The sequence below is a fragment of the Vicia villosa genome, unplaced genomic scaffold (genome assembly GCF_029867415.1).
Source record: "Vicia villosa cultivar HV-30 ecotype Madison, WI unplaced genomic scaffold, Vvil1.0 ctg.003701F_1_1, whole genome shotgun sequence".
NCBI classification, from domain to species: Eukaryota; Viridiplantae; Streptophyta; class Magnoliopsida; order Fabales; family Fabaceae; genus Vicia; species Vicia villosa.
The window spans coordinates 97,923-110,543 of record NW_026706275.1 but is presented as its reverse complement, the minus strand read 5'-3'; the positions used below and the strand labels follow the sequence as shown (position 1 = coordinate 110,543).

General features: G+C 34.8%; 1 protein-coding gene across 1 annotated transcript; it reads right to left on the bottom strand.

The window, feature by feature from the left end:
- Window positions 1–11,331: 11,331 nt before the first annotated feature.
- On the bottom strand, window positions 11,332–12,621 carry LOC131641377 (aspartic proteinase CDR1-like). Its single transcript, XM_058911686.1, has one exon. It carries the CDS (start codon window positions 12,619–12,621, stop codon window positions 11,332–11,334), a length of 1,290 nt encoding a protein of 429 aa, XP_058767669.1.

Below are 12,621 nucleotides of genomic sequence, written 5' to 3'. Positions count from 1 at the left end.
ACCATATTATGGGGCCTTAAATCTTTGTCAGATTTACCCACTTTCTGAAGTGAGGAATAAGGCATTAAGTTTACAGCAGCCCCACCATCGACAAACACTTTGTTTATTGGAACATCATCCACTTTTGCCCTTATGAATAAAGGCATCAAATGATACACCATTCCTCGACCTGGCCTCTCAAACACAACCTTTTGCTCTTCTACCACTCCTTTTCCCATTACATAGTAACAAACAGGTGTTTCTTCCACATTCTCGTCAGGAAGAAAATCATCTTCATTCTCAGATACCTCAGATACTCTGTCGAACTCTGCTGGAAGTACAGAGACAATTCCACAGTCGATTAGCAACTCATCTGACTCTATGTCAAAGTTGTCGTCGACCTCTTCGTCCGACAGTGGAGAATACTCAGGCTCTTTTTCTGTATTGAGGGTCGGAGCATCATCGTCAACCAATTCTTTAATCAGTTTCTTTCCTAGGATCATTCCTGCAGCCAGTCTTTCATTTGCTATTTTAGCCTGCTCTTCAGTCAACTTCCTGTGAAAAGGCTTTGGCTGATAGTGAGAAAATCCTGCCTGCACCATATTCGAATTTTCCTGTCCATTCTTATGGCTTCTTTGGTAACGCCTCCACTGCGTTCGAGTCATGGGGTTCTTTCCTTTGTAGTTTGGAGATATGTAATCTTTTCTTTTAGATCCATTATCCGTCCAAGAGCCTTCAGCATTGGTTCCCTCGCCTTGAATTTGCCATTCTGGGCGTTTACCTCTGAAGTTAATGGGTTTCACCCATTTGTCTTCAGGGACATCCGTCTTGGGACGGAAAGTCCTTGGTTTTTCAAACATCTTCCTGTATTCTCCAGCCCTTCGACCACTGTTTTCTCCTGTGTACATGAATTGACGATTCTTGCCTCGACGAGGATCGAACCTCACTTTGTTTGCAGCATCGACATTGAAAACAGCATCACACCTTGGGCATAATCCAACTTGAGAGTTGTTATTGTGGCATCTCTCAAGGAATTTCAAAAGACTTTCTTTTGGTTCAGGATAAACCATATTCAAAACTTTGCCATCAGTAGCGCCGTTTTGCTTTCTAACGAAACCATCAGTAGTCTCGACCATCATCACATCAGCAAGCTCAGTATAGTGAGCCTCTTCGACTTGCAAAGGATCAATATCAACTTGCATTGATGACTTTGGCTTTTCTCCAAACTGTAACCTTCCTTCTTTCAAAGCTTTCTGCACCAAATCCCTGAAAAGGACACATTGAGAAGTTTTATGACCCAAGAAATTATGAAATTTACAAAATCCTCTTTTTTTCTTTTGTTCGAGAGGAGGATTTTTAAGTCCTGGGGGTACTATGATTTGCCCATCAGAAACCAACAAATCAAATATTTCATCACATTTTGTTATATCAAATGAATACGTTTTACTAGAAAAATTTTCATTTTTACTTTCAATCAGATTTTTATCTTTTGAGGGCTTGAGCAATTTACAGATATATGGTGGCCCTGGCTTTAATTCAGCCACATTGACCTCTCCCTCTTCGTATTCACTATAGCTAGTAGAGTCGAACTCACTTGTAGTGACATAAGCTATCTTTTCTTTCTTATGATATTTACTAGCTCTGGCTTTTTTAGCTTTTAGCCTTTCGACCTGGCGTACTCTATCTGCCAGTTGTGCCATATCTCTCAAATGTTGGGTGTCTAATTTCTTCCTTATGGAATAATCTAACCCACCTGAAGCCATTTCGACTAACTCATGTTCAGGAATTTGTGTGAAACATCTAGCTTTCAGTAACCTAAAACGGTTTAGATAGTCATCGACTGGTTCTGTACCCTTTCGCCTAACTCCAGCTAATTCTTTCAAACTAATTTTCGACTGTCCCATATAAAATTGTTCATGGAACAATCGTTCTAATTGGTTCCAGGAGAACAAAGATTGTGGAGATAAGGTCGTGAACCAAGTAAATGAATTTTTTGTTAAAGAACTTGGAAAATACTTCATCTTTAGATTTTCATTATTTGCCATTTCTACAGCCTCTGTCTGGAACCTAGCAATATGTTCGACCGTCGACTCTCCAGTCTCACCAGCAAATTTGGTGAATTTTGGGACTTTCCACCCCCTAGGCATTTCTGTTTGCCTTACGTATTCTGACAACGGGGAAACGAAATTTGGTCTATGCAAACCTACATTTATTCCATTCTGAACTAAAATTTGTTCGACTACATTAGAGATATTACTGTGTCCAACATTGACATCTTGCTGGATGTTCCTAAGAACCTGGTCAGCATCTTGATGCCTTTGTACTATTCTAGGGATCTCTTGCTCAATTTGATCTCCTTGTCCTATAGGTTCGACCCCTCTCACATTCGACCCTTGAGTAGTCGAAAGGTTTGGTTGTGGGGGCGCTCCAAAGAAATCTGCAATTCTGGCCATTTGTCCAGCCAATATTTCATAACTTTGGTTCGCGTTATTTATCATGGGAGTAAAAACAGTTCCCATTTGTTGCGTAAGGGCATTCACCATTTCATGATTACTTTCGTCTATTTGTTGTCGAATTGACAATATTGACGTAGTACTTAAAGATGGCAAAGCCTGGTGATTATATCCTATGCCTATAGGTCGACCCCCTGGATTTAATGTGCTTGTAGCCATCATGCTGTCAGAATATAATGAAGGATTTGTGTGCAAACCTTGCATCATAGACGTGGGCATTCCAAACTGAGGGTTAAAACCTGGTGGAGGCATCATTCCATGAAGTGGCGGTCGTAACGGATTAAACGGTGACCGTACATTCGTTGGTGATGATACCAATATTGCTGTCGTCGATCCACCAGTATTTGTTGTTCTAACTGGGGATGAATCTGCGGCACTTTGTGGTGTTGTTCCGGTCAGAACAACCCCTTGATTTCCAGAAAGATCAGAATTATTTGTCTTAACGTCAGCCATGTTAATTAATTTCCGACCACTTCTTAATATCATACATAACTATTATACTAACAAATATAAAACAAACAGCAATTGACGAGTCCCACTGGGCGTGCCAATTTGTTTACCCAGAAAAATGGTAAACAAGCGCTAGTTTCCTTTTTAAAGGTTACTTTTGCGGAATCAACTAGAATACTCCAGGACTAATTGCTTTATTTTGTTATATTATGTGTATCTGGTTTGTATTGAATGCAACGGTGACTTTAAAGTAAAAGTAAAACACTGAAATTAAAGGCTTTAAAGTAAATCAAAGCAATAAAAAAGGCAGTAAATGTGAACTGAAAGACGAAATATAACGTAAAATGATTGCATTAATTAAACTGGTACGCATACATACATTCCAAGGTTGTACTCGTTACTCATTATTGCACAGAGATTTGAGTTTACTTGTGTTTTGTAGAAAATGCGGACCCTTAACTATTCCTATGGAACTTGCTTAAATAGTAAAAATAAAATAACTACTACTAACGGTCGACTGGTTATCAGTCAACACGTGTCTTCGACATGCAAGATCTTCAATTGTGAGACCTCCACGCGTCCTGTAAGAACTGCCAGAAAACTGCTTGAAACTGCCTCTCAACTTCTAATACCTCTCGACTTCCACTTCAGTTTCTGCAGCAAAATTCTTAAGTCTTCGCATACTTCTGATCGAACGCTGAAGTCTCTGATAATCTTTCTAGTCGAACAGCTTCGACTACTAAGCATTACTTAGTCGAACCCCTTCGACCCAAATGGCAATGTAATTATTTAATTGAGGCCCAATTACCAATTTAGGGCCTTTTTACCAAATTGAGGCCCAATTACCAATTTTGAGCCCCAGTTGCCCATTTATTGGTAAGTCGAAATCCTAGGGTAACAGAGAGATGTATGGAAAGGTTTGAACTTTAAAAATTTCTTATAACTTATATGTTCTTGTTGCTCTATTATAAAATGTGGTGATTTCGTTTTAGTTGTTTTAGCTTTTAAAGTGTACTCCCTTCATGGAAAAGAGTACAATGTGCCTAGAAAGATTGGTACAAAAGCAATGCTTAAAACTCAGGGTTTTTCTAAATACAAAATGCCCCAAAATGACCTATAATGTTTTCAAATCTTTCATGGTCTTCCAATCACTTTTAGCCTTTGATCCTTGAATCAAACTTGTAGAGGACATCATGAATGAAATTGTACAAAAATAAGCACTAAAAAAAGTTGAATATTGAATGAGTTATGATCTTGGGAAGTTAGGAAAAATTCACTTGAATCCGCAAAATGACCTATAATGTATCTCGATCTTTGATTATTCTCCAAGCATAATCAGCTCTTGTCTTGTGAAGAGTAGTTGTAGAGGATGTTAAAGAGAGTCATTTTAAAAAAGAAGCACTAAAAAATGTTTAACCATGAGCAAGTTGTGATACTTTGAACTTAGCCTTGAAAATATTGACTTTTAGGTCAAACTTCCTTGATCAAACTGGAATCTTTTAAGTTTTTCTTGTAATCCAAGATACATTGATGCACATATGAACTCTTCATGATATATTATTAATTTAAACTTGATTCAATGTGGCTAAAGATTGAGATTTCTTGATGATAAAGGCATGAAAATAAACACATGAACCTTGACTTCTTGAGAAATAAGCAACCAATCTTTAGGGAATTCTTAATCAATTTAGATTGAATGATGCTTGAAGATGATATGACCTAAGATTATAGGTCATGTCTTGATAATTTAGCCTTTGAGAATCAATGTTGATCACACTTTTGACTTTGATCATATAAAACCCTAGCTGAGGTAACTTATTTGATCTACTTGGTTCACACTTGTCTCAACTCAATAACCTTCCAGAAACAACTAGATCTTCTACACAAGCTCAACTTAATAACCTTAACCAAGAATTTTTTCTACGTTTTTCTTGGAACCTTCAAATAAATTACCAAACGAACCCAAGATAAATACACCATAGAATAAAAAATTATAGCATATCACTAGTACAACTCAACTCTCAGATGAAACTTTTCACTCTCTTGGAACTAAGGAAACTCTAGTGAAAATTAACTTGATAAAATAGTTAGATATAGAAAGGTATGAGATACTTTATAGTAAGAAAAGTAGTTTGCTTTGAAAAGTTGAAAACCTTTTGTCATATAGGAAAAAATCTCATTTAGATCGGCAACAATCCATGGACTTTTTATCGCTTAATTGATCAAATCCATGTCTTAATCGATTAGTTTAAGCCAGAAAAAGGAAAGTTTGAAATTTTAAGTCACTTAATCAATTACACGCCTCCTTAATCAAGTAGGAGGCATTACATAGTTTTTTAACCAATTAGAACAAAGGTTTAATTGATAAACCAATGTATTTTTCCTTCCTAGTTAATCCAAAAGCTTCTTAACAATGATTGGTTTTAAGAAAATTTATAAGAAAGATGAGAGGTTTGAAATAATACGTGATTGTGTGGGAGTTATATTAATACCTCAATATCTACTCTTAATTCATTTAAAATTAAATAATAAAAAACTACCCCCTCCGTCTCAAATTATTTGTCGCAATGGTCAACTTCACACATATTAAGAAATAATAATAAATGAAAGAGAGAGAATGACAACTTTACCAAATTATCCAGATTAACTATTGGAATATTTGAAATAACATTAAAATTAAGTGAGAAAACAATAAATTAAGAGTATTTATTAGAGGGTACAATTGGAAGATGAAATATAAAGTTGCATTGGTAATGTAAAGTGACAAGTATTTTGGGACAATTTTTTTTTCAAATGTGACATTTATTTTGGAACAAAAGGAGTAGATAAAATGCTAGATGCAAGATCAGTCGAGCTTTCACAATTTCATAATTTCACACTTTAGTTCTTTTTAAATGGAACTTAACTTCAGTTACTTTTGATTGATTAAACTTTTTCTAGCGCTTGCAACTGGAACTTTAACACTTGAACTTGAGTTTGCTTCTTTTATTGGATGAGAATTTTGATATTTCCTTTCATGTTAAGTTGTCATAATCAAAATATTAAAAGACAATACCTCCACAAGACATATAGAACCACACATGTTGGGTGAAAATCCCAATCTTAAGACAATATGAGAGTCTTTAACTATCCCCTTTATAAGAGTATTCTTAACTATTGTGATTGGTATGTTAGTTTAGGGGGAGAGTAATTTCTCTCAATATTATGCTTAATGTTATCCCCAAATTTTCTTCTCTTTTTTATGAAAATATCAGTTAACGTGTGGAAGAGGATTATTAAAATTCATAGAAGAATTTTGTGGTGGGTGGGGGGATAAAAGAGATGTTAATATTCCTTTGATTATATGGTCGAATGTCTGCAAGCCTAAGTAAAAAGGTGGCATCGGCGTCTATGATCTCTTCTTAGTTAACATTTCTTTGCTAGGTAAGTGGTGTTATAGGATTTTGTTAGTTCCATGGTTTTTGCTTTGGCATAATTTTTCTATAACATGGTTCTTAACTGATGTTGAACAAGACGTTGTAACATACTGCTCTGCTATCATAACTATTTTTGTGTTATGTGTGTGGACAGATATTGTGCCAGATGTTGTGACATTCTACACCAGAACATTCTGACAGTTCACACTGTTTTTAAACCTTGAAATATTTGATTGAAAAATATGAGAATCTAGAATATTCAGATAATCATTACATGTACTAAAATCAAGGGATGATTAGGAAAAATGTTGATTAGTCACATTAGTCTCGGTTTATAGAAAAAGAATCTTCGAGATTTCTATTGGAAAACTAAGATTTGATTTGATTTGATTTTTATTTGTCCCTAATCTGTAAAAAGATCTTGCAGTTGTTTCAAAAAAGAGAAGATTGGATTCAAATTGAAGTCCAAGCCCGTTCTGCAAGTATTTATAAAAAGGAAACTTGGAAAACCTAGTTGACTGATAACACAAAATTATATCTTATATTTGATTCGATTAACATAAATTATGTCTTTATTTTACTTTAATTATATTATTTTATGTTAGTATTATGCTGGTATTTTCATTTTATTTTAGGTATTTAATTTATCCCAGATTCGATTAAAAAGAAGAGAAATAAAGTATCTTCGAAGAATTATTCGATGAAGAAATGCAAAAGCCCGTATTGGAGGCCCAATATTTGATGAGCAAATAGAAGAAAAAATATAGATAAAGCAAGGTAACCACCCTTCCTACAAGGGGTTCCCACCTTAGGCCCACTTACGCGCATCAGAAGAAGAAAGAAATGAAGTAGGGGGCGCCCATCTCTCCTACAAGGCCCCCCTCGCCCCCTAAATGCCACGTCACCACCAGTTAGATTAAAGGGACGTCTGTCCCTCGTGCTTGTGGACCCCGCCACAAGCGTAATCTTATTTCCTGATTTTCAGGTTTTTCTCACTCAACAACGGAAGTTCCACATGTTCAAAGCCACGATTACTCTCCAAAATTTCCGCAAGAACTATTCTTCAGCTATTCTTTAGGAAACCAATTCCCACTTCCCCTAGATCTCCTCATACGAACCTCACATTTTAAAAAGGGGCTGATTCATCAATTTTAGGTTCGGCAGTTTTTACCCAGTTTTTGTAATGCAGTTCAGAGCATCTTATTTTCTTCTGCAATTTCCAGTTCCCTTTGTTCTTTCCAATTTTACCATTTTTGCATTTGATTTCTACACCGGAAATCAAGTGCCTTTAGCCTTATTTTTAGACTTTCAAAATTAGTCTAGGTTTTTACTGTTCCGTAAATTTCCCTTTTCTCTGTAATTGGTTTGTATTCCGAGAGACAAAGAAGCAAAAACCTACCGGTCTATGGAGGATTTGCATCTTATACTCAAAGTATATTTCAAGCTTCAATTTTATTTCCAGGTTTAAATATTTTTAATGCTTTGAAATTTTAATTTTATATCTGAAAATATGTCTGAAATTTCGTCTGCTATTAATTGCTTTGAATCTGTTATAAATACCATGTCTGGCTAAGTTTATTAACCCCGGAATGTAACATTAAACTGAAGGGATTCGGTAACGAATTGACATAATTTATTTGACAATCAATTCCTTTTCCTGGTTCGATTCTTGTTATTAATATTAAAATTATTTTATTACGAGAGTAAAAGACAGTATAGAGGTTAAAATTAATAAGAACGAGAGTTTGAGATTTTAACTGGACAGTGAGAATGAAACATTAATTTTGAATACAGCGAGAGTGCTTTAAAATTAATTGAACTTTATTTTTTTTTAAAAATTATTTTTTGGAGTTTTAAATGACACAGCAAGAGCGATCATCTAGGTCCAATTATATAGTCGAAATCAATAAACACGAGAGTGTGATATAAAGATTTTAAACCGATAATTTTCACGGAAAGAAGTTTTGTGACATTAGAAACAAGTGCCAATAAATTACCGAACCCCTGAAGTTAGATAAATTACATACCGGTGTTTGCTTATAATCAATTTTTAGACTTATTTAATTACTTCGCTCCCATTTGTTCGTCAACCGAATATTATTAGCCTTAGATTTACACCGTAACATTATAAAACGATAGATTGATTTTTTGTCCTTTGGGTTCGATAATCTTTAAAGCTACGTGATATGACTATACACTTGCAGTCATGAATCTATAGACATACTAAGTCGCGATCATTGACCAAGATTTCTTGTAAGGAAAACCGTGGGAGCAATAAGGGTGGCTGTTTTGGAATTTCTTAAAGTTCTTCATGTTTTTTGTTTATTTGTGTCACTAATGTGTCTTCTGATATATTGAGGTGGACGTGTGTTCTCACTCTTGAAGCTTTTAAGCAATAGAGTTGAGTGATGTACTTGATCAAAGCTTTTAAGCAAGATCAAGTATTATTCTTTGCTAGGGTTCTTAACTAAGTATTTTGTATATTAGGAAGTGTAATATTTCTATTTGGGTTCTCTTGGTCACGGGGTGTGTGACTGTTTTATCACCATGGTGATTGGAAGTGGGATGGCGATTTCTCAGGTCTAGATATCGACTTCTAGGAAGAAGTAGCGCTGGGTAATGATTAGACAAGAAGTTGTAAACATAGGGTTTAGCTTTAAACTAATAATGTTGATAGTGGACTTCCTTCATGGCTTGTTAGCCCCCAGATTAGGTGTTTGCACTAAACTAGGTTAACAATTCTTGTATTATTTATCATTCTGTCATTTAATTTCATTCTGTCATCTATCTTGATATTGTGTGTTGTTAGGACATCTGTCTTGACATCTATTGTAAGTGCTAGAATTTCAGATTCCTTATTATAATTCTAGTCCATGGACACATATTTTGTCTTCTAAATACATGGACCAAGTTGTTTCTTCTTTTAAAGGGGTAATATTTCTACTCTCCAATCTTCTTATACCCATTGGAGAAGGGCCTCTCTTCTAGGATCTAAAGTTGATGCATTCTCTAATATGTTTGTAGAAAGTCTAAGACGAAAGGTGAGGATTAGTATGCTTACCTCTTTTTAGGATGATTTGTGGATTGGGTCAATTCCCCTTAGAGTCAATTTCACAAAGTTTATCTTATCTCCAACCAACAAGACGGGAAGGTGTGTGACGTTGGTTTCTGGGTGGAGGTATATATGGTTTGGGTTTTTTAATGGATGATGTATATTTTTTTGGTCTATAAGGAGAAGTTGGTTGATGATCTATTGTTGAATATTGAGGGATTTACTCCCTATTTGAAGAGAGAGAGAGAGAGAGAGAGAGAGAGAGAGAGAGAGAGAGAGAGATAGAGAGGTAGAGAGAGAATATTGGCATTGTGCCTATGGAAAGATTATGTCTATTCTATTGCATCAACTTATATGACCCTCATTGAGGTGAACCTCGGTTGAAATTCTTGTGCATATATTTTAGAGCAGATCCTTGCCTTAATTTAGTTTAGTTCTTCCCCTTCTAAAATGATGATGTTCTCTTGGAAACTCTTCTATGATAAATATTTACTAGATAGAATATGTTTAAGCCTATGGTAATTCTTAAGACTGATGGCCTTTCCTGTGGGTTGTGTAGTGATTCGTTTAAGTTTGTCTCTCAATTATTTGTCACATGTAATGTGGTTGCAAATCGGTGGTATAGAATTTTCAGGTAGATTGGTTTGTATGATACCTTATCAAGGGATTTTACGCTACTTTATTATATGTTTATTTCTTTAGGCAGATTTACTATGGTTAGAGGTGATCTCCCCATGATTTAGCATTATATGTAAATCTCAGAATGACAATATATTTACAGGTACTTAGACAAATGAGGAGATTTTTAATATAAGATCATCTTCTTGTTAGGTGATGGGTTTACTCTTGTATGTTTTCTAGCTAGCTTAAGAACCATATTCTTTGCTTTAGTTAATAAGGGTCTAAATTTTTTTGGCCTAGTTCCTAAGAAGTTGTGCTTTTGTGTTTCCTTTAGAAGATGATGTTTTACTAATTATGGTTCTTAGTGTCGTGGACTAGCTTTTTTTTTTGTTATTTGTTTTTCTGATCTTCCTTCTCTTTGTTTGTGTGGAAGTTTATCTACATACATATTATACTTGTTTAAGTGTCTTTGTATTTTTGTGTGGAACCATAAATGGAGAGGATTGCGGAGATTGTAGTTGAGTGAGGTTTCCTGAGCAATATGACGATGCAGCACCGTAGATCGAATGTCGCGATCATGATGCTTCTTGAACCAAAGACATTGATCTTGAATAGGTGTAGTTACTCTCTGATGCGATAGATCAAAGAGAGGGTATTTATAGATTGTGTAAGTGAGGTTTAGTTTAATATTCAAGAAAGTGGTAGTGAGAGTAAGGATTACTCAAACCCAGTCAAAGTGGGTTTTCCCCGTCAACTTTGGGGCGGGTTCGGGTGGGTACATGTGGGTACGAGTTTTGTTGCCATGCCTACCTGAAAACCCTTTGTGAAGGTATTTATACCTCAGATCTGATGGAGCAGGTTGGATAAATGGACCATACGTTATTGGGCCTTTAGTCGGCATGAAGCAGTGGGTCCTTGACCTTTGGTCGACACGAAACACACACACCGTTATATATATATATATATATAAATATATATATATATATATATATATATATATATATATATATATATATATATATATATATATATATAATTTTTATTTTTAAAAAATTTAATATTGTATTAGCATGTTATATCTAATAGAGAGTTGGTAAAAAGTATTTGGTTCTTATAAGGTAATTTTTTTTTACTTTAATATAACTTGCTAGAAGGATTTTATTTAGTTTGTATTTTTATTTCCAAAATAAATTATCAATGGAATGTGAATTAAATTTATTATAAGAGAAGGAGAAACAAAAAATAAAGTTTTATTGTTGTGCATTTAAGGATTAACTTGTAAATAAAGTATAACATTTTTTTACAATTTAGTACAATGACTAGGTTTAAATGATACAATATTTCGTTGAAGGTCATAACCAACCAATAAATTTTGTTGAGCCAAGTTTCCAAAGACCCCAATACCATCTTGAGATGGGGCAAAAGCCAAACAAACAACCCCATTAGCAACTGGAATAAAAGTGCTAGTAGAATTCAACCAAACATCTGCACCCTTAAAATGTGCCGTAATTTTAGGAAACACATATTTATTTGATTTATCAGAATAACAAAGGCTCAAAATTTTATTCGGATCCTTCACACGATTCAATTTAACTAGTGCTACTAAAGTTGATTCCACGTTTTTATAAATATCGGATGGTAAAGTTGTCAATGTCGTGCCTGAATCAATAATGAAGTTCCCTTCAACTTGTGGTTTAGAAAATCCTATTATTTTGTTTCCAACACTGAATGCGTTAAGACTTACAAAGTAAAAAATTGGTGGAGATTTCTTCACTAAAGTAGTTGAGACAACCCCTGGACCAGAAACCACAGCCGCATTTCCAAAATTAAGTTTGCTCGTTGAATTAGACATTGATGGCCCCAAACAATAAGAGAATTTTCCACCAATTGATGAAGTCAATTGTGTTAAAAGAGATATAGGTCCACCTCCAATCCCAACTACACCAGAGTTCCTACCTTGAAAAGACATTGTATTATTATGTCCACATCCTATCACGAAATTAGGAAATGAAAAAGAAGAGCCAGTGGTGGAATTCAATGTAAGAGTCTCTACACCAATATTTCCTTTTGATACTGTTCCATCAACATAATTAATAGTATATTCACAATAATTGTTTTTACTACAAGAACTAAAATCCACAGATGTACATTGCTTAGATGAACAAAGAAGGTCTTTATAACTTGAAGAGTTTGAAGGATCAAAGATATTAGTGGTTTGTTTGTAACATTGTTTACAAGGTTGACATTGAAACCAAACTATGTCACTACCTGTATCAACAATACCATATAGCTTAATTGGCGGTGTACCGACAAAATAGATCATGAGATACTCACCTTTATCAGGGATTACAGTAGTTCTAGGATAATTGGTGAGGGAACCTTTGTAGAAAACTTTGACATGATTGATGGAACGTTTCATGGCATTGGTAATACGTTGGTAGTTGTTTTCTGAAGGTTGGTAAAATGGTGATTTTGGAGAGTCACGATGAATGAGTTCAACACTAATACCATTATTTGATGTATTGGAAAGAGAACTAATCAAACAAGAAAGTGAAAATAAAATAAAGGTAAGAAAAGACCATGAACTCAT